General features: G+C 40.2%; 1 protein-coding gene across 1 annotated transcript; it reads left to right on the top strand.

Moving 5' to 3' along the window:
- Positions 1-5,339: 5,339 nt before the first annotated feature.
- Positions 5,340-25,701, top strand: LOC120487534 (E3 ubiquitin-protein ligase RING2-A). The gene is made up of 7 exons (XM_039683735.2): positions 5,340-5,482; positions 5,988-6,082; positions 6,703-6,863; positions 6,999-7,214; positions 8,184-8,504; positions 24,543-24,753; positions 24,835-25,701. The coding sequence occupies exons 2-7, from the start codon at positions 6,002-6,004 to the stop codon at positions 24,982-24,984; spliced, it is 1,140 nt and encodes a 379-aa protein (XP_039539669.2). The 5' UTR covers positions 5,340-5,482; positions 5,988-6,001; the 3' UTR covers positions 24,985-25,701.
- Positions 25,702-25,919: the final 218 nt, after the last annotated feature.

Below are 25,919 nucleotides of genomic sequence, written 5' to 3'. Positions count from 1 at the left end.
GCAAGGCAAGTGGCCAATAGTTTGATTAAACTTTTCTCCCGTGTTGGTGTCCCCAAAGAAATCTTAACTGATCAGGGAACTAATTTCACCAGCAGGATACTGAGACAGGTCTATTCCCTGTTAGGAATTCGGGGCATTAAAACCACACCCTACCACCCGCAGACCGATGGTATGGTTGAGAGATTCAATCAGACCCTGAAGTCGATGCTGCGAAAGTTTGTGTCTGAATCAGGAGCTGACTGGGACCAGTGGCTTCCATACCTATTGTTTGCCTACAGAGAGGTACCGCAGGCATCCACCGGGTTCTCCCCCTTCGAACTCTTGTTTGGACGGGAAGTGAGAGGCCCACTGGACATTCTCCGAGAGAGTTGGGAGGGGGACGCTCCTCATCAGCCAACCAACATTGTGAGACCAGCTGAGTTCCAGGGCTCACCAAAATCTGGCTCAGGCTCAAACAAGGCAGAAAACGTGGTATGATCGGACAGCACGTAGTCGCATCTTTATGTCCGGACAGAAAGTGCTGCTACTGTTGCCTTCATCAGAAAGCAGTTTGCTGGCGAAGTGGCAAGGCCCTTTCAAGGTACTTCACAAGGTTGGTGAGGTTACCTATGAAATCTCAATGCCAGACAGATGTCGCTCTAAACAGATCTTCCACGTGAACCTCTTAAAACAATGGATTTATCGACCATCTTCTGTACAACATCAGCTGTGGGCGCGGACTGTGGAAGAGGAAGAGTGGGCGAGTTTCCTACTGTGGGCGGCGAGTCAACCTACCCCTCCGTTACCCATTTGACAAATGAACAGCAGGAGGACCTAAAGAGAATCATCCCAAGAGGCCTGTTCCGAGACCAGCCAGGGCGAACTGACATCATCACCCATGACATCCGTCTGACTTCTCCAGGTCCTATCAGGCAGACCACCACCAGGGTTCCAGCGTGACTGATCCCCGCGCTGAAGCAGGAGGTGGCGGCGATGCTGGAAATGGGGTTGATTGAGACTTCACACAGTGAGTGGTGCAGTCCTGTGCCGGTCCTGGTGCCGAAAAAGGATGGGGGGCTTCGCTTCTGTGTAGACTTTTCGAAACTGAATAACATATCAGCTTTTGATCCATATCCCATGCCTCGTGTAGACGAGTTGGTGGAGCGCCTGAGAAAGGCTGAGTTCCTCAGCAACTTGGACTTGTGTAAAGGATACTGGCAAGTGCCACTCAACACCCAAGCACGAGAACTGACCGCCTTCAAAGCTCCATCAGGATTGTTCCAGTTTAAGGTCATGCCCTTTGGCCTTCATGGAGCAGCAGCAACATTCCAGCGTCTCATGGATGAGGTGCTGAGGGGCGCTGAGGACATTGCCGCTGCTTACATTGATGATGTCATCATTTACAGTTCGTCGTGGGAAGAACATCTTCAACACCTTAGTGATGTCTTCCGAAGGATTCGGCAGGCCGGGTTGGTAGTAAATGCCAGCAAATGCCAACTTGCCAGGTCTGAAGTATGCTACTTGGGATATGTCCTGGGTTGCGGTACTATACGTCCTCAGGTCAGAAGTGGAAGGCAAACGCAACTCCCAGCCGCCTACAACCAAGAAGGGGGTTAGATCTTTTCTGGGGTTGGTCGGATGGTACCGGAGCTTTATTTCCAACTTTTCAAGCCGAGCAGCTCCCTTGTCAGATCTCACTCCTAAGACCAGTCCCAATAAAGTTACCCTTCACGGTGCAAACGGACGCTTCTGGCATTGGATTGGGAGCAGTGTTGCTGCAGGGTGAGGGGGAGGACAAAGACCTATACAGTTTGTGAGCCGCAAACTTTTCCCTCGCAAGACTCGGTACTCCACCATAGAAAAGGAGTGTCTGGCCATCAAGTAGGCGCTGGACACTAGTGTTGCTTTCGTCAACGAAAATTATGACTAAATATAGTCGTCAACGAACCTTTATCACGTGACGAAAACGAGACGAGACGCAACGTAAATGCTGGTCATGTGACGATGACTAGGCTATAACTAAATGTATAATGCAATATCGTTGACGAATAAAAACGAGACTAAATGTGGTTTACAAAAATAAAAACTATGCTAAAATATCTCTTCATTTTCGTTGACCAAAACGAGACGAGACGAAATGTTATTTAACGTTATTTCGTCTCTTACTTGCATTATTATGCAGCATTTCTGTTTCCTGTGTCACTTCAGGGGATGCATCAGATCGCACTGTGCAAACCTTTGCGACTTCAGATCCTCAAGCCCCACTCGCGGCATTATTTAGAAGAAGCAGCTGCGTGACTTACAGCTGTTTCACACACACTCCGCGTGTAGAGTGTATGCGGTGCGTGTAGCAGTGTGTATGCAGGAGCAGCGCGCGTTATTGCTTTCACATGTGCTGCGTTTGCAGTGCGCAACTGATCTACGGCTGTACCACAATCACAACATTTATCCTCTATTTTTTATTTCAAATCAGTATTTTAGCCTACATACATTGTGTCGCGTTATTGAGTTTGTCTACTGTGTCCTCTGCTCTGCTGTTATGCACGCACCGCTCCTACAGCGCGGCATGAGCACTAATCTATAAAACTGTATGGGTGCGGGAAAAATACGCACTGCACACGGAGTATGTGTGAAACAGGCGTTAGCATAAACGACAACAAACAAAGTTAAGTCTGACACAGAGAAAGGGATTCGTCTTTGGGAGAAAAAGAAGAAAACTTTCATTTCATCTTGTGTGTAGGCTTCTAACATGTTTGGTTGGTAAATAGCCTATGTTGTAAATTCAATTCAGAGCGTCTTCTGTGTCTGGAATGGATGTATTCTTGAGTCTATAAGGTAACAATAATATAAGAAGATAATAAGAAGATAAGATTGTTTGAAATGGGTTTGGCTAAAAGAAAAATTTGGTTTCGTCTATAGGCTAGCCTACTACTAGGTAGGCTACTTATTGACTGGGTTAAATAGACTTGCCTACTAAAAATAGACTAAAATACAATTTTCATTGACTAAAACTAGACTATGTCTTTCGTCGACTAAAACTAGACTAAAATGTCATCGGTTTTCGTCAACTAAAACTAGACTAAAATGTCATCGGTTTTCGTCGACTAAAACTAGACTAAAATGTCATCAGTTTTTGTCGACTAAAACTAGACTAGACTAGACTAAAAAGAGCATGAACGTGACTAAAACTAATAAAAACTAAAATGTCAGCTTGACACAAAGACTAGACTAAAACTAAAATTAAAACAGGCCGCCAAAAACAACACTACGACATTTTAAAATATTACCTTGTTGGCAAAGAGTTTGTCTTGGAGACAGACCACAGGCCCTTGCAATGGCTACATCGTATGCGTGACTTTAATTCCAGAATCACCCGATGGCACCTGTCCTTGCAGCCATACAGGTTTACGGTGAGGTATAGAACAGGAAAGGATAACGTTATTGCTGACTTTCTTTTAAATGACGGGGGGGGGGGGTTAAATGACGCTATGACTTCCGGGTCAATAGAAAAATGACCCGGAGTTTGAGTAATTAATTCGTAGCTGTTAATGTGACTTTTTGCTTGCCAATTGTCAGCTGAAACTGTAGAAATAATATTCTGTAATTTTCTAGTTTTATAGAGGTTGTATTTCATGCTGTTTTTAAGCATTTATGTCGTTGTCATCTGAGTTACCCCTGTATCATAATCATGTGTTGGTATGTTCCAATTCCATGGGTGAACTCAGGTCTATAAAGGCTAGTATTTTCATTCAGTCAAGGGGGCTTGGAGTGAAAGGACATAAGTCTGTCCTTGCTCTAATATACTTGTGTTATAGACTTGTGTTAAGGTCAATGTTTGAACTATTGTAAAAGTTTGTTAAATTTGTTTTTTTGTTGGGTTTTTTTTTTACTCTCATGACAATTTACTTTGTTTATTCAAAAGTATTTTTTTTGTTACATTTGTTTTGTTTTTTTGCTTTTCATTGGCCTTAATTGTGGATAAATAAAAACCCCATCCATGCAAACTCATCTAACTTCTCCTGAGTGCTACATCTGCTCATGACCATTCAGTCACGTCTACCCATAACAGTCTAAAGAGGACTATCAAAATAAAGTGTAACCAAACACTCAAATCAGAGTTATATTGTGCAGATGTAAATGAAAAAAGCAACATAGTGAACAGCAAAAAGAAACAAAGAGGGAGAGAGATCAAGAGAGACGGACATTAATATGCTAATGGACTGAGTGAATGCACAGCTTTATTGACCAGACTAATCACTGCAGGACACACACTGAGGTTAATCCCACCCACACACACACACACACACACACACACACACACACACACACACACACACACACACACACACACACACACACACACACACACACACACACACACACACACACTAATCCTCACTCACACAGCGAGCCATGCAAGTCAGCACACATCATGCACACTCGCACATTTGCATGGACACAGGACACATCAAGCTTGGTCACACACACTCCTCACCTTAATCTGCTTTTCTCGTTTGTCACACTCATGGTGGACTTAAAATATCTCTATGAAGTATATTTTATACATAATTATAATATATCATGTTACTTTATTTTTATTTTATAAAAGCTGAGAGTTTCTAATTCCATTGTCATGCACATGATGTATATTTTACAGAGTGTATTTTTACATCAATAAACTGTTGTTCTTGAATCTTGTCTGTCCCCACTCTATTTTCATACAGATTACATAAAATGAAAATATTTATTTTTTATATAAATTACTTCATTCCATATAAAATAGCTATGCAATGCAATAGCCTACTCATTCCCTACTCTCAGGGAGCTGGGTACGTTCTTTCTGTTTAGAGAAACCTGAAACGCTATATTCATATTGGAATTGTTCTCACACAATGACATTTTGGTGTGACATTTGTGATTTTATCAAATGTTATGTGAATCCTACTTTTTAATTTACAGAAAATTGTTCTTTATGAATGTGAAAAGAATAAATATATAGGCCAATATATATAATAAACCTGATTTTTCTATTATCCATATATCACATTCACAAATGTAAATGTTCTAATACGATTTAAACTAGAGATGAAAATGTATTTTGAATCTATAAGTTCTCTAAACAACTTGCTATGAGAACAGTCACGTGTTTAAGGACTTGGCTCTGGACTGAAAGACTGAAGGACCCTGGAGTTGTTGTGTTAGTATGACATTGATGATGACAATTGTTGTTACTTATCCATTTAATAATTTAAATAAAAAGTAAGAAGTAAAGTAAAAGTAAAAAAAGAAGAAGAAAAGAACAAACGAAGAAAGAAAGAAACACGCGCGTGCAGTACTATACTTCACCGCTAGAGGGAATCTGGCAGGAAGTGATAGGTGACTCCGAAGATAAAAACATCCGGTATTAGGATGTTATAATTTTAGGAGGTTTTATCGCGTGTGCTGATTCTGCTGAAAAAGTTCAGTAGCAGATGACACACTGACTACACACAGACACTTGAGGGTTAGTGCCAATTTTCGTTAGATCTTCATCATCTCTTACTGTAGACTAAACTAACGTAAAAGTACCGAAAAGTAATATAGTATTACCATGTTTCTAAGACATGGTACCATAGTTTTTGTACATTGGGTTATCGTGTAAATATCAATATTGGTATCATTCAGAAACGTGGTATTATCATTTATCGTTCAAACTGTAAATCTACATAATCGTAGTCCTTTTGTTTTTGTTATACATTTTAAAATATCAGAAAATCAGAAAATAACACAATATCTTTTGTCGGAGAAAATTATTAATTTTTTTATTAAAGATTGTTTCATCGAATCAGTCCAGGAAGTTTGTCTTATGTGTTCATGCTTTGTTTCAAACGGGTTACATTTCATTTAGTTTCATATTGAATGTTCTAAATTTAAATAATCATTTGAATGACGATTCAATGTTCTTTAACTGGCAGTAAAAGCCTATGCAGTTTGTATGGGTTGTGCGTGTAAAGTGTGTTCTTTTTCAGTTGTCAGTGAAGTCATGATGGCGAATCCAGTGAGTGTTCAGACTCTGAGTAAGACATGGGAACTGAGTCTATATGAACTACACCGAACGCCGCAGGTACTCACATATAATTACTTTATTATACAATTATAATTTTATTATAGGAAAGATCCACCCAACATTTTTTGGAGCTACATAGGCTCCAAAAGAACGTTATGCATGCAATGCTAATCAAAGAAAAAAAGGGAAATTAAAAATGGTCAGACAACCTTAATTGGACCATTTGAGATTAACCCTTATGAATGTTGTTCAAAGCCTTATTCACAGTCGTTGCATGTCGCTAGTTGTGCTGTCACTAGACATTCCTAGTTCTACCTGCAATTTGCAATCTTAGCCATATTATTCGATGCATCATTTGTCAAGGGATGCTTCAAATGTGTTTAGAGATGTGAAATTTACTTTTACATTTTTCTGACTCTTGACTACTGTCTCCATTTCCATAAAGTTAAAAGTGCTGTCAGTTTCTGTGTAAATAATAGCAGTAGCAAACGAAACAATGGTGATAAATAAATCAATTTCCCTATCATTCACACGCTGCCTCTGTCTATTTCTGAAACAAAGGTATGAATCAGAATTTGATGCATTGCACACTTTTTATTTTCAGTTTTTATTGTTTATAGATGTAGTATTTGAATATATTTATGTAGTAAGTTCCACCCATGTATGGATTGTTTCAGGAGGCTATCATGGACAGCACAGAGATTGCTGTGTCGCCCAGAAGCCTCCACAGTGAGCTTATGTGTCCCATCTGTCTGGACATGCTGAAAAACACCATGACGACCAAAGAGTGTCTGCATCGTTTCTGCTCCGAGTGCATCGTCACCGCACTCCGATCAGGGTAAGACCACATTTTCTGATCGAACGCTTTTTCTTTTACATTTAAGAATGATCCGATCATCTGCCATTTTTTGGTGCTTTCAATTAATCAGATATTTCTTGCTCAGTTCTGCTCTTTAATTACTTTCCGCTGCAGAAATAAAGAATGCCCGACCTGCAGGAAGAAGCTTGTGTCCAAGCGTTCTCTACGTGCTGACCCAAATTTTGATGCCCTGATCTCTAAGATGTACCCTAGCCGTGATGAGTATGAGGCCCATCAGGACAAAGTTCTGGAGCAGCTCAGTCGACTGCACAACAATGATGCACTCAACAGCAGCATCGAGCAGGGACTGCGCATGCAGGCCAGACACAGGTCACAGCACAGCTAGGAGTGCATATGCATGTCAACAAAGAAACAGTGCCTCAAAAATGACAATTCTCTCATTATTTCTTTACCTTCATGTTGAACACTGAATAAAAATTTTGAGCAATTTTAATGCAGAACTTTCTATATAGTGAAAGAAAAATGTGCACTGCTGCAATAGGTTTAATGTTAATGGTAAAATCAAACTTAATTGCTTCTGGCATCTAAAAAGACTTGGTATATAGTGCACAAGTTTTGTATACTACTAATGGTACTTTTGGTTGGTATCTCCCCATCTATAGTATATAAGATAATAAGATAACATATACTTTATTGTCCCTGAAGGGAAATTTGTTTTGGACTGTCCCTTCTGCAGTTTTTACAAAGACAACACAATTACAAAATACAAAGAACAGACGTCTCTCAACAAATCTTCTCACAAACATGTTCTCATATACATTAGATGGGTACATATATAGTAGGCACATTAACACTATATACGAAGAGTTCAGATGCAAAAGCCTCTAAATGCCATTTGAAATTTTCTTCTTTAATGATGATTTTTGTCAAACTTGTATATTTAAGTTCAGTAATTTCACTTAAATAACAATTAATAGGTAATTACCATTGCCATTTAAGTGAAATCACTGAACTTAAATATAGAAGCTTGATAAAAATGATCATTCTAGAAGAAAATTTCAAATGGCACTTAGAGGCTTTTGCATCTGAACTCTTCATACATACCATATATAGTATGTATATAGACTGTTTATCCTTAAGTATTCTTATCATTTTATTTAACTTGACCTTAGATGCATTTATGTTTGCTGAGGTTTTTCATGACTATTTTCCACCTTCTCGCTGAGACTTAGTTAAATAGGAGGACTGTACTTTTAAGATATTTTATTTTTATACCTGAAATGAGTAACAAAGTTTGGATGTTGGTTAAACAGTGCATTTCCTCCCTTTTTTTTTTAGAGCTCAGCGTGTCCGTAAGCTGCATCCAGAGAGTGAAAACACTACCTTTAGCGGTGGTGAAGACAACGGTGACACTCGTTCACATGTCTCGCATGACTCCGTGCCTTCACACCATACCTCTGCCCCTGTAAGCTACGCTCCTGAGGCTGGACCGAGTTGCAGTAAAAAGCAGCAAATGTCTGATGATTCTGGACCTGAGGCTTTTGGAGGGAGTCGTACACCTCCTGGACAACTGCCAGGCCATGGGCTGAGCTCAGAAATTGAACTTATATTTTGCCCACATCCCCTGCTGGTCAACAACCAACAGTACAGCCAGACAAGGTATAAGGAAAATAAGTGACTGGGGGTATATGGGCAATTTTTTAGTGAGAGGACTATTTTACATAAGTTGTAACAGCATAGTAATGTAGAAATATTACATTTGCCATAATTTATATATTTAACCTACGTCACCTACTTAGACTTCCACTTTAAGGCCAGGAAGAGATCTTTCTCCCGGGACATGTTAGTAAATGTTTTAAGCTTTGCGTCGGGGTACTAATCACCCTGTCTGGATTTATTTAGATAAATTTATTTATTTATTTATTTATTCAACTGGCTGTTAATTAGTACAGTTATTACACGGCTACTTGCCATACAAGTTAGTAAAATATTTATTTGAGTTAAAATATTTGATTTTATATTTTATTTGCACATTAAGCTCAAAGTTTCTGCAAAGGAAAACTTTTCATAGTCAAATCACCTTCATTTATATAATGATTTATACAATACAGATTGTTTCAAAGCAACTTTACAGTGATAATAGGAATAATTTTAGCTGTACAGCAGCTCTAGAAGAAAGTCATTGTCTAGCTTAAAGGGATACTTTACCGATTAGCATTAAAGGGTTAGTTCACCCAAAAATGAAAATTCTGTCAGTATTAGCTCACCCTCATGTTGTTCCAACCCCGTAAGACCTTCTTTCATCTTCGGCACACAAATTAAGATATTTTTGATTAAATCTGAGAGCTGGATCACTCCTGCATACTAGTCCATAGGCTTCTTGAGGAATTGAAGCTTGCTGGCCTCGAAACATTATTAAAGGCATCGTTAAAATAGTCCAAGTGACTACAGTGGCTCAATCTTAAGTTTATCAAACGACGAGAACACTTTTTGTGCACAAAAAACAACAATAAGGACTTTATTTCAACTATTCATATACTTCTCTCTCTGCCTCGTCTCAGGTTACTAGTTTAACAGAGTATGATCTGTTGTTGTACGTCACAAGCATCACACACATGAACAGTGTCGGCCAATAGTGAGCCTACGTGTGAGGTAGCTCTACGCTATCACACTACATTATCTTACTAGAGGTCCATAGAGAAGTGTTCTCGTCGCTTGATAAAGTTAAGATTGAGCCACTGAAGTCACTTGGAGTATTTTAACGATGTTTTTAAAACTTTTCGAGGCTGGCAAGTTTCAATTCCTCAAGAAGCCTATGGAGTAGTATGGAGGAGTGAGACAGCTCTCAGATTTCATCAAAAATATCTTAATTTGTGTTCTGAATATGAACGGTCTTACGGGGTTGGAACAACATGAGGGTGAGTAAATAATACTGACAGAATTTTCATTTTTGGGTGAACTAACCCTTTAAGCTTTGTATCAGTAGAAACCCGGTAGTATTTTTGAATGACCATGATTCCCTCCCTCATGTCCTCCTGAGACTAAAGATTTCTGTATTTTTTGTATGGAAATGCACACGCATGTTTTCAAACCGCCCATAAGGGGTGGGGTCTCACTCACAGAATGTACAAATTGTTTAGTACCAGATGGCCCAGACTGTTTGTCATCTGGGAAGGTGAATATTGATGGAAAAACAGCGTCTTATCAGTTTCGAGCCTAGTCAGTTACGATCAGTTACTTAGCCTAGTTGTATAATTTCTTCCGATACTGCCCTCTGTAACCGGTAGGCGAGGCTTGGGCTTTCATCCATCATCCAACAATTTTTGAAAACAATTTTGAAAGCTTTCAATTTTTAAAGCAATACCTTTATCATCTCCGTGCAAACTTCAAAAACGTGTATCTGTGAAAACTGTGATGGCATGCACATGCTTATTACATGTTTAGTCTATAGGCATGCAAGTTTGAATGCGTATGTGCGTGGGAACGTAGTCTTTTTTTACATTAGGTTAGGCTTTTTTTACATTGCCAATTACTTGTCTGGCACGCATAATACAGTGTTATTAGTCGTTACCGCGGATGCGTGTGAACAGGAATCATTTTCATAATAGACTAGACGGATTTCAGAAAAATGGCCTTCTATAAGAAGTGAGGAGCATTTATGGGTACAAGTTGGGAACCGGCTTACCTTCAAGGGTGCTGAGTCCAAAAAAAGTGGTACTCAAGCGAAATTTTGAGTTTTTTTTAAAGCCATCAAAATGGCTGCCAAATTGCCTATCTTGCTCAGTCATTGGAACATTTTCCCCTAGTTTTTTGTAAGTAGGCAATCAAGATGAGGAAATTAAGTTTCTAGATTGATGGTCAAGGGTCAGAGCAAAGATATATTGGAGGCTCACTGCCTTTTTTATGTATTTGCAAACTACTAACTTTTAAGGCGAGACACTAGGTGAATAGGGTACATTTTTAAAATAATAGATATCACCATGAAACTTCCTCAGTTGGTTACTTACACAAGTATATTAAAAAAATGTATTATAAGTTTTTGAAATTTGTATGTTTAATTATGCAAATTAGGCATTATCTCATTAAATATGCAGAATTTGCATATATTTTCGGTGGATCGATCTAACATATGATAAAGCCAGGTGCAAAATTTTTTTTTTTTTCATTTTGTTTACAAGGTTTGGTGCTGAATCATTTGGCAGTTTGTTAAAAACAGCATCAATGGGTATATATTGTGGCAGACAACAGCCAGAGTTTATTACATGCTACGTGCGGGAAATGGAAACCAGAATCAGAAGCACATCAGTTTTCCTATGACGGCCTTAAAAAATGACACAAATAATGCTTAATTTCACCTTAAGGTGAGACACGGGCAGGCAGAAACATCGGTTTTGAGATTTTGGGCTAGTTTACTCAATATGTGTTCAAGCTGCTATAAAGAAAATGTTGAACCCAACATTGAAAATGTTAGACCCCATACTCCCGAAGCACCCTCCACAGACTGCCGGGAGGGACACCAAATCCACAAAGCACATGTGGATTGGTTGGGCAAACTTCCATGAACCCGCCAGCACCCTGTAGAGGGTGTAGAGCTGGTCCAGTGTTCCACGGCCCGGACGAAAACCACACTATTCCTCCTGAATCTAAAGTTCCATTATTGGCCGTATTCTCCTCTTCAGTACCCTGGTATAGATTTTCCCAGGGAGGCTGAGAAGTGTGATCCCCCTGTAGTTAGAACACACCCTCCGGTCCCCCTTCTTAAAAAGAGGGACCACCGTGGTGGTCGCGGACAGTGCCTCTGGGATGGCAGACCGGGATGGTCTGCCATCCCAGAGGCACTGTCCCCGACCACCACGGGATGCTGCAGAGGCGTGTCGGTCAAGACAGCCACACAACCTCTAGAGACTTGTGGTACTCAGGGCGGATCTCATCCAGAGTTTCTTGACTAGGGTGATGGGTGAGCCCTCAGCCTCTGCTTCCTTGATGGAAGACGTGATGGCGGGATTGAGGAGATCCTCAAAATATTTCTTCCACCATCCGACGACATTCCCAGTTGAGGTCAACAGCCGCCCACCTCCACTGTAAACAGCATTGGTAGGGTACTGCTTTCCTCTTTGAGGCGCCGGACTGTTTGCTAGAATCTCTTACCGTACGTTCACACCGCCGCCGGCGAGAGCGGCAAAATTCGCTCTTGCCGCTCTGTTAACGACGCCGTGGAAAGATTCGTGGATGCTCTGATTCTCTGACGTAGATCGAATGCGTGGGGGGGAAAAACGGTATTTAAAGGGGCCACAAAGCAAACAAGCATGTCAATCGTTATTTTTGCAGAAAATTGATCGATGGAAATAACTTTAAAATTATAGTGACATGTTTGCTAACGAAATAAACAAATTAAAAGCCATACGTGTGTGGTGTGGCTTGTGTGTTCATGGTTAAGTGCTATTATAATTTGCATTCTCGCTAAAAAAGCACGAAAATCTTGCCTATAAATAGTGTTGCGCGCCCTCTTATCAAATTCAAATTATCAACCTCCTCTATTTTGCTTGGGAACTAATGTGGCCGGAACCAAAGTTTACAGGACTGCGTTCTCTGGGATTCTCTCAAACGGAGCACTTCTACATTCCGATTGGTTGCCGCCGGTTGCCGCCGAACCGCGTCATTGCTTATTACCATAAAGTTGAACTGATTTCAACTCTGCTCGCCTCTCTCGCTTTCCGAAACGCGCCGCTCTCGCCGGAGCTCGCCGCCGGCTCTCAATGAAAATGAATGACTTCCGGCCACTTTGACGCTCTCGCCGGTGGCGGTGTGAACGTACAGTTAGAGGCCAGCCGATAGTCCTTGTCCATGGCCTCACCAACCACTTCCCAGGCCCGACTTTTTGCCTCCACAACCACCCAGGCTGCAGTCCGCTTGACCTGCCGGTACCTTTCAGCTGCCTCAGGAGTCCCACAAGCCAACCAGGCCCAATAGGGCTCCTTCTTCAGCTTGACAGCATCCTTTACTTCCGGTGTCCACCACCGGGTTCGGGGATTGCTGCCTCAACAGGCACCGGAGACCTGCCGGCCACAGCTCCGAGCAGCTCCATACCTGGCGACGTCACGGTCCTTGTTTCTTCTTCACTCGTATGGTTTTTTGAACCGCTCTAAGTCTGACCTATCGCATAGGACCTGTTTGCCTTGGGAGACCCTACCAGGGGCATATAGCCCCGGACAACATAGCTCCTAGGGTCGTTCGGGTACTCAAACACTTCCACCAAGTTTTTTTTTCAATAGAAAAGCAATACATTCCCAGAAAAAGGCATTTAAAGACTTAAATCTTTAAAGGGGGTGTTGACTGATTTTTTTTCTTTGCATGATTGTGTTTATGGGGTGCAATATACCATGTATTCGTGGTTTTTCTTTTTTTAAAAGTCTTATTTTTCATAAATTTCACCTTTATTGTAAGCCGTGCTCTCCTCTGTCCCATGAACGAGCAGTTGACTTCCTGATTCTATGAAAACACTTCCTCAGAAACACGCAGTGGGCTCAGATTGGTTAGTTTGGTGTGTTGTGATTGGCTAAACTGTCGCTCACATTGTCCGGAAGGTTAACGCCCATTACCTTTACGGGCGATGCCAAAGATCCAACCATGTAAATAAAGGTGACGATACTATGGTCAATACTGTAGTATCAGTTTGAGGCAGAATCAGACCGAGAAAGCGGCGAAAAAGAGAGTCAAGCAGAACCTCACCACACACTGCTATTACTAAATGTTTCTGAATGATAATTTGCTACATTTTTTTAACTTTATACACATTTGTTTTACAAAATAGCATCTGATTGGCAACAATAGCAACTGACTGGCTACTAATGTTATACTCAAACAGCGTGGCATTAGTTTATGTTCTTGATCAAATCGAGAATAACGTCATAAAGCACATATACATGAAAAATGTGTTTAAAACATTAGTACTTATACAAAATTTAGGTCCATAATGTTTGTACGCGTTTGTCGTAGACACAAAATAGCATAACTAGTAGCTTATGTGGCTATAAAGCCAGCGCTGGCATTTGAAAAAAATAAAATAAAACACAAGGCTACGTCTGGAATTAAATATGCAAATACATTTAAAATGATTAAGTCTTAGCCTACTTACAGGTTGTGGCCCAACAACTGCTGCCTCTGGTTTTAAAGTTGGAACTGCTTCATGTTTTAGTAACAGTTTCTTTTTGAATCCGGTGTTGAATTCGTGGAGATTCTGGAAGCTGTCTTCCATAAAATGCGCAGCACAGAGAGCTAGATTACGATCGTCACTTTCAGGTACATAATCAAACATAAATTGTATCCATTGTTGACGAAGTACTGCATCCGTGGGAAGCTCAAACACAGAAGACCTGACAGCTGACAAACATAAAGTGTATCCATTGTTGACAAAGAACAGCGTCCGTGCGTGGGAACCTCGAACACAGAAGACCACACACTCGATGAGCCGCTTAAATATGCGCATGCCCTTTTCTGCATATTCCGGAGGGAGGGTTGATGCAAATGTATGGGTTAGTGACGTCTAAAACCCAGCTGTAGTCCCAATCGAGTCGTTTTTCTAGGCAATTATACTTCCTGGTTTTTAAAAGACGATATCTCTGCTTACACTTAACTTTCAGCGCTGCAACTTTACAGATACTGTTCATGCACCAACAGCAACATTACACACTATTTAAAATCAAAAAAGTGAAATCACAGCCAAATATATAAATATATGACTTGCCTCAACCCCGTCCCTAAACCTAACCGTCACTGGGGTTAATGGCATTTATGACTGTTCCCTTACCATCCTACGTAAAAAAAAGATATGACTTATCTGAACCCCATCCCTAAACTGAACTGTGGCATTTATGACTGGACATTTGACTGCATGTACAGACACGCGGAATGACGCGGACGTTAATGGCGTAGACATATACGCATACACGCGGATAGCTCAAAATGCGTTGAGATAACACGCCACCTGACTCGAAAGTGCCGTATATGAAACGCAAAAGTCATGATGTCATGTTGCAAAAAGAGTTTTTTGTCATTCTCCAGTACAAATATCCCAGCCTATGTAGCATCTATGTACACCAAACTTTCCAGTTATACAGCAGTTTCCAGCAGTATTCTGAAGATAATTTCAGAGTGATATTTTCATTGCTGGCCTGATTTATGTGAAATTTAATTAAAAAAATATGGCGAAAATCGATTTTTTTTAGGATATGGACAGTATATTTTGATTTCCTAGGTAATGAAAGCATACATCCTCAAATACCTCTGAACTTTTTTTGTTCATCTTGTGTGTAAACAAAATGAAAAAATAATTTTGCACCTGATTTTATCATATGTTCAGATCTATCTGTTCATATTTAATGAGATAATGCCTAATTTGCATAATTAAACATATAAATTTCAAAAACTTATAATACATTTTTAATATACTTGTGTAAGTAACCAACTGAGGAAGTTTCATGGTGATATCTATTATTTAGAAATTTTACCCTATTCACCTAGTGTCTCGCCTTAAAAGTTGGTATTTTGCAAATATATATAAATAAAAAAGGCAGTGAGCCTCCAATATATCTTTGCTCTTACCCTTGACTATCGATCTAAAAACTTAATTTTCTCATCTTGATTGCCTACTTACAAAAAAACAAGGGGAAAATGGTCCAACAACTATAGGCAACTATAGCAAGATAGGCATTTTGGCGGCCATTTTGATATGCAAATTAGAAGGTAAAAAACTCAAAATTTCTCTTGGGTACGACTTTTTTTGGACTCAGCATCCTTGAAATATGTAAGGTAGGCCGGTTCCCGACTTGTACCCATAAATGCTCCTCACTTTCACTTTTTGGGTACATGCCATCTAGACTATAATCTTTTCACCTGTACAGAGGAAATTTTTTTTTGTTGTGTCGATAAGGCTTTCGCAGGGGATCGCCTAGTTAACACGATCACTACTGACACTTCAGGGCTGTGTTGTGGTCGTGTCAAGGCACAGGTCCTTCACCTGATCTGCATATGGCCCGGAACTGGCTGAGTACGGTAAACCTCGGGATGAGAGACTAATATTAGTGTAGATGCCATTCTTCTTATGATGTAACAAGTACATCAGGTGTTATGGGATGTGTGCTTCATATTAGTGTTAGCGTGCTATTTCATCAGATACCAAGACGAAGGAAGCACTTTTCAAGTACGGGAAGGCCGGCATCGCATTATCTCGTTCCCTACTCAGGGAACAAATGTTACATATGTAACCGAGACGTTCCCTTTCATAGGTCTCTCAACACTGCAAATATCGCTATGGGAATGATTTATACCAAGAGGCAAACAGCCTCCATTTACACTGCATGCAGAATTATTAGACACATTGATTTTCTGATCATTTTTTTTCAGGTACATTTTGCCAATTCCAAACCACATTTATCTGAATAGGTTAACTACTATTAATTTTGTATTTAATAATTTATAAGTGATATATAATTGTTCATGAAGGCTGTAAATGAAAAACACCTTATATTCAGGTGTGAAGAATTATTAGGCATGTTTTCTAGCAAGAAAGTGAAAGGGAATGGAGATTGCATTTAATAATTTTTTACTTTTAGTCTGAGTTCTGATCTCTTTTTTGGATTATTTTTTCTGTAAAAGAAAATGTGCATAACAATTATGCACACCTGAATGAACAATTGTATATCACTTAAATGATTAAATACAAAATGAATAGTAGTTATTAAGATTAAGGTGGTTTGGAATTGGTAAAATGTGCCTCGATCAGAAAAACAGCGTGCCTAATAATTCTGCACGCTGTGTATAAGCATACAGATGCCTCGTAGAGGTTGCCCTGGAATTAAGGATAGTATCTGTAATCTCAGTTGAGAATCTAGCATATAAGCGCACCCCCACTCAGGGGCCAAACCCACAGCTTCTATATATCCGGACTGGGATGCCAAACAAGTCAACAGGTCTGATTTGAGGGGAATCTCCCACGGAGGGCTGACTAACAGACTGACCAGGTCTGAAAACCATATCGGAGTGGGCCAAAACAGGGCCACCAGCAACTAATGTCTCACTTTGACTTTTTTTACTCTGGGGAGGACCGCTAAGAGTAATAGAAATGGTGGTAAGGCATAAAGCCTGGCCCTGGGCCACTCTAGAACCAGAGTTGGCAGTGCATAGTCATGTTCGACGCAAACAAATCTACTTCTGCTCGGCCAAAGAGTTGCCATATGAGGCTCACCACTTGAAGGTGCAACCTCCATTCCGCCGGTTCCAAGCCCTGCCTTGAAAGCAGGTCTGCTCCCAGGTTCAGATGGCCTGGCATGTGAACCGCCCTGACTGCCAGAAACTTGGTCTGCGCCCAAAGGAGGACACGCTTCTGTGACACTTGGGCTTTTCCTGGAGCTCTGAAGGCATGAGTGCACAAAGTTTCTGGAGTGCTGCTCATCGAGGGAGCTCTGTCTAAAACCGACTGAGACACAATTTGCGGCGAAACGTTGTTAGGTTGTAGCACTGTCGTACCCAGGTCTATCCTTCTGCGTCATGAACGAAACACTGGATGCGTCCTAGGGCCTAGGGAAGACGAGTGTGAAGGGACTGTAGGTGGTTGTTGCTCGCTCTCCCTAGGCCTACGTGGAATAATCTGGTGGAAAACAGCAGATTGCTGTTTTGCTCCTCGAAATTTCTCCACCACAGCGGTCACAGACTCGCCAAATAGACCATCCTTTGTACATGGGGGCATCCAACAGGGAGGTCTTGTCTCTTTCTTTGATGTCAGTAAGAGCAAGCACTCTACAGACACCACACCTGCCATGGATCGGCCTACCGCTCGGGCAGTGTGTTTGGTAGCTTTAAGCGCTAAGTATGTGGCCCGTCTTAGCTCTTTAACAGCCTCTGGAGTCGGGCCTTCTCCCTCGTCCAACTCTTTAAGCAGCTCTGCTTGATAAACCTGAAGTAAAACCATCAATTGAAGTGAAGCTGCTGCCTGCCCAGCGGCCATGTAGGATTTCCTAACCAAAGCGAAAGTAACTCTACAGCGTTTGGATGGCAGCGTGGGCAGTAATTTCCAAGTCAGAGCCGAAGAAGATGCGTGTTGAGCCGCGAAAGTCTCTTCGACGATCGGCATTGCCGCATAGCCGTGATCCGCCATTTCCGCCAGTTCCATGGGATTCATGATTCGCACTGAAAAAGCTGGAGGTCTTGGAATAAAGTGAGAGGCCTACGTTCTGGACTGGGGCGCGGCTAGTCAAATAGCGGTCGTCCAGTTTCGGTTGGGCCTGAGTTTAGCTGGCTCGCTCTCCCAATCCAGCCCCAGCTTGTTTACAGCACGAGTAACTACGTCTAACAGCTTGTTATAGGATGGAAAACTGTGCTTTTCCTGTCCGCTCGGAGGGAGAGAGCCCACAGATCGCCTATAAGCTCCTCAGAATCGGAGACCACCGTAGACAAAAGGTCTTTGTCGAACGGGCCACAACCGAAATAAATCGCATCGCAAGCTTCTAGAGTAGGCCGAAAATCATCACAAAGGAAAATGACTGGGTTCAAGAGAGAGAATATTCCATCTGCTTGCTATCTATGTGCTCGGGCTCATAATCGCCAAGCATCCATCTTGTGCGGTGCGTTGGCAACCGGAGAAATGGAGAGGCAGACGTTAGACACGAAGCCTTCTTTCCTCTGAAAGTTTTGTGCTCTAGCCTCACCTGCTACCACAGGCTACCACAGTGACGACAGTCAGACAGGCCATTAAGCACTGCCTGGGCATGTTTAAGATCCAGACATTGCTAGTTCTGCATTTTGAATGATAAGCGTGTTTAAGCGTGCAGGGCAACCAACCAGTAGAGCATGACAACAATCTAGCCTTGAGGTTATGAATGTATGAGCTATGTTTTCCACATTTGTCATTGAGTGCATAATTTAGATATATTTTTAAGATGGAAGAATGTGATTTTACAGATGCTATAAATGGAGCTTTAAATGAAAGATTGGTATCAAAGAGCACGCCCCAGGTATTACGTATTAGGTTTTTAATAATTAGTATGTCTGGTTTTTTTTTTCAGAATTAAGTACTAGAAAATTACTAGTCATCAAATTTTTATATCAGTTATGCATTCCCTTAATTTTGTGAATTGGTCAGATAAGTATGATTTGAACCATGCCAATGCAATTCCACTAATGACAACATACATTTTGAGTCTAGTCGAAAGAATGTTGTGATCGATATTATCAAATGCAGCACTAAGATCCATTAACACGAATAGAGAAATGCAACCACGATCGGATGATAAGAGCAAATCCTTTGTATGAGAGCAGTCTCAGTACTATGATACGATAGCCTGACTTCGTCATACTCATTTTGCTATCGGAAGATGAGTCTGAAACCCCTCCGTCTGGCTTTGATTATGAGGCGTGTCTTAACCGAACCAGGAAAAAAACAACAACTCTGCACTCAATTGGATAGTCGGTAAACCTACAACCAATCAGAGCAACGCAGTAAGTCAGCTACTTTGCATAAAGTTGTCAAATACAGAACGTAGCCTAGCTTTACTTATTTTAGAAGTTAAAGGATTAGTTCACTTTTGAAAAAACTTTTGCTGATAATTTACTCACCCCCATGTCATCCAAGATGTCCATGTCTTTCTTTCCTCAGTCGAAAAGAAATTTAGGTTTTTGATGAAAACATTCCAGGATTTTTCTCCATATAATGGACTTCAATGGGAACCGGATGGTTCAGGTCCAAAAGATAGTGTTAATAACAGTTTCAGATGCAGCTTCAAATGTCTTTAAACGACACCAGACGATGAATAAGGGTCTTATCATGCGAAACGATCGGTTATTTCAATGCTTATTCCAAAAATGTAACTTTTCTAAGGACAAATGCTAGCCTTTCTCCATTCTGTGAGGCGCGTTTGCAACGTCACGTAGTACGTAATTACGTTCAAAAGGTCACGGGCGACGTAGCCAGAAGTACAGAGTCAGAGTGTTTACAAGTTGAACGCATAGGTTGAACGTGAAAACTAACTCAAACGCCGTTTACAAAAAAGGAATTAAAAGGTAAAACAGCGATGTCGGACGATTTTGATTCTGTACTTCCGGCTATGTCGCCCGTGACCTTTTGAACGTAATTACGTATTACGTGACGTTACAAACGCACCTCACAGAATGGAGAAAGGCTAGCATTTGTCCTTAGAAAAGTTACATTTTTGGAATAAGCTTTGAAATAACCGATCGTTTCGCATGATAAGACCCTTATTCATCGCCTGATATCGTTTAAAGACTTTTGAAGCTGCATCTGAAACAGTTATTAACTGTCTTTTGGACCTTGAACCATCCGGTTCCCATTGAAGTCCATTATATGGAGAGAAATCCTGGAATGTTTTCATCAAAAACCTAAATTTCTTTTCGACTGAGGAAAGAAAGACATGGACATCTTGGATGACATGGGGGTGAGTAAATTATCAGCAAAAGTTTTTTTAAAAGTGAACTAATCCTTTAAAGGCTCTCTAAGCGATGTGGGGCCGACACATTTTTTGTCACATACATCAAACGTCTCCTCACTATCGGCTAGCTGCCTGTCCCCTAAACACACTGTAAAAAAACGCGGTCTCTATAGACACCACAGGCTCCACAAACGGCAACAAAAACAATCATGTCTCACCCGGACCACGAAACCTAACAAACAGTGTTCCAGCCAATCACTGGCAAGAAGTATTTGAGGGTGGGTCTGGGGGGTTAGTGCGCGTGCACATGAAGGGGGCGTGTGTGTGAAGGAGAGAGATGCAAGAGGGAAGTTTGAAAAATGGCCGACACACGACCAAAGAGACGTCGTTCTGAAGAACAAATTAAAAAGAGGAAGGAGTCGGATAAAGAACGTGCGAAGTTCCGAATTTACATCGGTAGCAAAGCTTTTGAACGATGGCGAGAACTCCGGCAGCAGAAGGGCTTCCAGTCCGACATTCAGGTTGCTCTGTTTTTGCTGGACAGGTGGGTAACGTTAAATTGTTTTTTTTTTCTTCTAAATTGACGCTTATGTTCGGCAAACCCACACAAGGATATAATTAGCTAGAACTACGTTCACAATTATTTCAGTAAGCACGGAAGGGAGGGGGAGTAGATGAGATGCGGAGGAGGGAGGGTCTAGCTAGCCTCCGATTTGTTTGAAAATATTCCGAACATCAACACCCAGTATCGCTCAGAGAACCTTTAAATAACGAGTGTTGCTTCTTTTACTTACTCCTTCATGAATGCGACCAAAGGAGAAACCACAACGACCACAGGCTTTTCATTACGTCCCATCTTCTTAGCGACCGTCAGAGCCAGCTGATAAGTTACACTTTTCCCGAACCATGTGGGACGGGAAAAATATCTTTCCGATCGACAAATGCCTTGATTGCAGTTTTCTGTTTGTCTATTAAAATTAATGCGCTGTCGATATATTTCACAACAGACGCGACAGCGTACATCTGTACATCTCAATTCTCCAGCTGCAGTCATCTCTAAGGGAAAACAGTTAGCGCTCTTTGATAACGTGATGATTACGTCCCTTCAGATCACCTGTCCATCATCGTATAAAGCCCGCCCTGGCAATTTGATTGGCCCGATGATTTCTGAACCGATCATAATTACTCCTCAATGGATCGAGTCCAGACCGAACTTCCCGTCCAAAAAATGTTGTGGGCGGAGTTCGGGCTGGCATCCAGGCTAATGATACGATCTAAATCCTGAATGGAAATCCTCGCAGCTACCATTTCTTCCTAAAGGGAAGGAACAGTTGTGAGGATTTTTCTAGTATTTTTAACTTAAAAAAAGGAAGATTCGAAAACGGCCTGTGACTAATTCTGTAGGATAAATTTGCATTTTTTAAATAAGCGGTTTATTAATAGTCAGCTTAAAAGTTTGAATACATGTCGTAATGACAAATAGGAATTAATGATTTTAAGAAGAGGACCTATAACCTCTGGAATCATCTCTTTCAGTAGCTTAGTCGATATAGGGTCTAACATACATGCTGATGATTTAACAAGTGTAGACAATTCTTCCTCACCTATAGCAATGGATAAATGGTTTTCTTCCGGGACACTACAATGCACTGTCTGCTGTGATACTGTAGTAGACAGTTGCATGGTTATAATTATCTCTCTAATATTATCAATCTTGCTAGCAAAGAAGTTCATAAAGTCATCACTGCAGTGCTGTTTGGAAATGCCTGGGGTTGAAGCTTTATTTCTCGTTAATTTAGTCACTGTATCAAATAAATACCTAGGGTTTTGTTTGCGTTCTTCTAAGAGGGTTTAAAAATAAGCAGATCTAGAAGTTTCTGTATGCAATAATGCTGTCTTTCCACAAAATGCAGAAAACCTCTAGGCCCTGAGTGTGCTCATTGTACCATGGCTAACAACTATCTAAAGTGCTGGAAAAGAGTCAATAGTTTCTGTTGGAACATTGAGTTCTTCTAAGCTATTTGGTATGCGGAGGAGATTAAACTGAACAGGAATATTATTTATAAAGCAATCTTTAGTGGCAGAAGTGATAGTTTTTACTATATGTGTAACAGGGAGTTGTTTTTTCAGCCTTTACTGAATGGAGTATACTAGATAATGAACTGAGATGTCATCGCTCTGCTGCAGAATTTCAACACCATCAACATTGATTCCATGTGACAACATTAGATTTGAAGTACAGTATTATTACTACAATGAGTGGGTCCTGACACGTGTTGCCTAAAGCTTGGGGACACACTTAATGACTGTCAGACCGATTATGAATGTAAATTGGTTGTTGTGACTGATCAAGCTCAAATGGACTGAGTTTATTTCTTTTGCACTTAGTGTTTAAGTAGTGTGCAGTGTATAAAGATTCTAGTCTTAGAATTTAAGGGCTAGCAGTTGCTAGTCGTCCTCACAAAGATTTTAATAAACGTGTAGTATTTGCAACTGGTATTGGAGAATATGCTAAAAAGATGCTGTCCCTGGCAAACATTTTTCTTGTAATCTTTTTTTTTTTGTTTGTTTCTTTTGTATTATTTCATATATTAACATTGCAAGTTATTGTTTTAGGCTATTCAATTTGTTCTTTAGATGGAAAAAAAAATTAAACTAAAAGTGAAAAACATAAATTGGTACCTTATGTAGGCTATATAACTGCACTGGTTTGTGAATGTTAATTTAAATAGTCTAATGAAGAAAAAAAAATCAAACTTGACATTTGTAAATAAAATAGTTACATACACATACACTTTAATAATGTGTAATATATTTGTGGAAATATGATAAGGAAATGCAGTTCCTTAAATATCTCTGCAGCTCTTCTGTCAAATAAAGTCATGCTTTCAAAGTTCCCAGTGTTGGTAGTTCCGTTAAATAGTTATTGGAGTGTTGTACATTTACTTTAGACTGATAAAAGGAAAATTAAAATATACAAATAACATTTTGAAAAAACAACAAAAGTATTCAATTTTGTTCTAACTAGTAACTCTGGAAACGGAACGGAAAAATAGACCAGCGTTTTTTTCTCAGAACAAACCAATTCGTTTTTTAATTCCTGACTTAAGAATAACAGTCAATTATTGTTTGATTATAGGTTAAAAAAATGGCACTAGAAGTTTAATCAGGAAATGCTTAATGAATTGTGTCTACTTGGGTGATGATGGCAAAAAGAAAACTTGAAAGAGAAAAAAACAGACTGAATAAAACCAGTGTTGTCCGCAGTGTTTTTTTTTCTGCACAATTTTTTTCTGCATAAGTAACGACGGCTGTCTATTAACATTCATGGTTTCGGTATAAGATCTTGCATTGTTGATTTTGGCAGAATGTCCTGTTGTGACTCACTAATCGTTAAGTGTGTTGTGTTGTGTAGTGGACTGACTCAGTTGTTAGCTTTGTGCTCATCTCTGACTGTCACTGAACAGTCAATGAATCTGTTCCAGTCGATGGAAACAGTCTTTAAATGTGTTGTTCAGTCTTAGAATGTTTAAGCTAGTCGTTACGTGTGTCCCCAGCATAACTCCAATTGAGTTTAGAATGTCTCTATGCCAATCCCAATGTCTTTTTCATTGTGTACATGAATATTAAAATCATCTACAATTAAGACTTTATCTGCAGCCAGTACTAACTCTGATAGAAAATCAGTCTGTATAGTGGCCTGTATACAGAAGCCAGCACTAATGTCAAGTGGGAATTTAAAGAAATATCTATCTATCTATCTATCTGTGTGTGTGTGTGTGTGTGTGTGTCTATCTATCATCTATCTACCTATATGAACTTTAAAATCTTACCTGTTTATTATCTTATAATCCATCACAGTGTACAAAACTATCTTTCTAGCAACAAGATTGAACACTTCAACAATATTACCATAGGCTTACACTTGCCATTAATGCTGAGGCCCTCTGGTTTCATTTTACAGTAAATGGCTTATAACTGAGGCGAAGATGGCAGCAGCTGACTTCGAATTGTGATATGAGAGTAAAGGCCTCAAATAGCCAGATGAATGTCATTATGTAGTGTTGCTATTGACGATGGTAATTATTAGGGAATAACTGACCTCAGAATGTCATAACCAATCAGTGCTGTGTATTAACACATATTGAACATTGTTTTCTTTTCATTTTTTTGAGTAGTTACTCCTAAATCTTTATGGATGGAAATGTAATTATGTAAATTGACATCTTAGGTGCTACATTCTCCTTTCTGTTGTCAGATATGTCAAAACCACAGCCAATGCCACTGTAGACCACCTCTCCAAATACCTGGCTCTCCGCATTGCTCTGGAGGAAAGTCAGAGTGCCACGCAGGGGAACAGAAATATGGAGGGAGAGCCAGGAGCTGGCAACAGTAGTAATAGTTGTGTGCAGGATGTCAGTGAAAAACAGTTTACTATCTACATCAGCACAGCACGAGGACAGTTCTCTGTGAGTTGCACTGATTTCTCTTTAATAGAGTACTGATGGCGGAGTTTGACTTGTCTTATCTTAATCGTTTCTGTCTTTCAGACACTAAATGGCTCTTTGACTTTGGAGCTGGTTAATGAGAAGTTCTGGAAGGTCTGTAAGCCTCTGGAACTCTTCTATGCTCCTACACAAGTCCAGAAGCAGCAGCAGGAGAATCAGACACCTCAACTGGGACAGATGGATGTTATCTAAATCATCTTTAATCTAAAGGCGAATGATACAACTCCTTATACAACTGTGACTAACTCCTGAGTTCATCAATGTCACCACAATCCTCCTTCACAGATACATGAACCTCCAGTTTAGACCAATACTACTCAAACCTGTCCTGGGGACCCCCCTTCACTGCACATTTTGGCTGTCTCCCTTTATGGACACACCAATTTGGGGTTTTGAAGTCTCTACTAATGAGCTGATAAGTTAAATCAGGCATGTTAGATGAAAGCGAAATCTAAAATGTGCACTAGTGGAAGACAGGTTTGAGAACCATTGGTCTAGACAAATAGTCAGTGCTTGCCCAGCCATTTTTTTTTCTATGTACTATAGCAAAGCAATCACCTTAGATAAGGCAATAAACATAAATTTGTAGAAACGATTGCATTGGTTTGCTCCAATAGCTACACTTGTAATCTTGGATAATTGACAGTGTGTGCATGCAACAGAACATGTTCAGAACATGTCCATTCTGAAAAATGGCAAAACTCAGTGGCCTTAACACACACTAAATTCACATTATCTTTAATATTACATCGCAGCTGTATTTGAGGCTAAGTGTATCCCATCATTTATCATCGTCATGAACTCACCCAAAATTGTGATGTCAAGAAAACTTTCCAGTGTAAGTTAAATAAATTAGATACTGCATATGCTTTGACATTAAAATGTTGCAGAGATGTGTATTTTGTAAAATGTTTTTGACTGTTTTTCACCACTTAAATTAGAAGCACCACAATTTATAATCTTGTTACAAATGATCTTCCACCAAACCACCAAAATCAAAATATGAAATTTAAATACAGCTTTGTAAAAAATACACAAAAAACACGCAATTGACATTTTTTTTCACTATGATGTGTTACATCAGGGAATCACTTGTGGTTTTCACACCCACTTGGGCCAAATACATG

This window comes from Pimephales promelas, chromosome 18, assembly GCF_988280905.1.
Source record: "Pimephales promelas chromosome 18, fPimPro1.hap1.1, whole genome shotgun sequence".
Taxonomy (NCBI): domain Eukaryota; kingdom Metazoa; phylum Chordata; class Actinopteri; order Cypriniformes; family Leuciscidae; genus Pimephales; species Pimephales promelas.
Note: the sequence above shows the minus strand (reverse complement) of the source record. Positions and strands in the feature narration are given on the sequence as shown.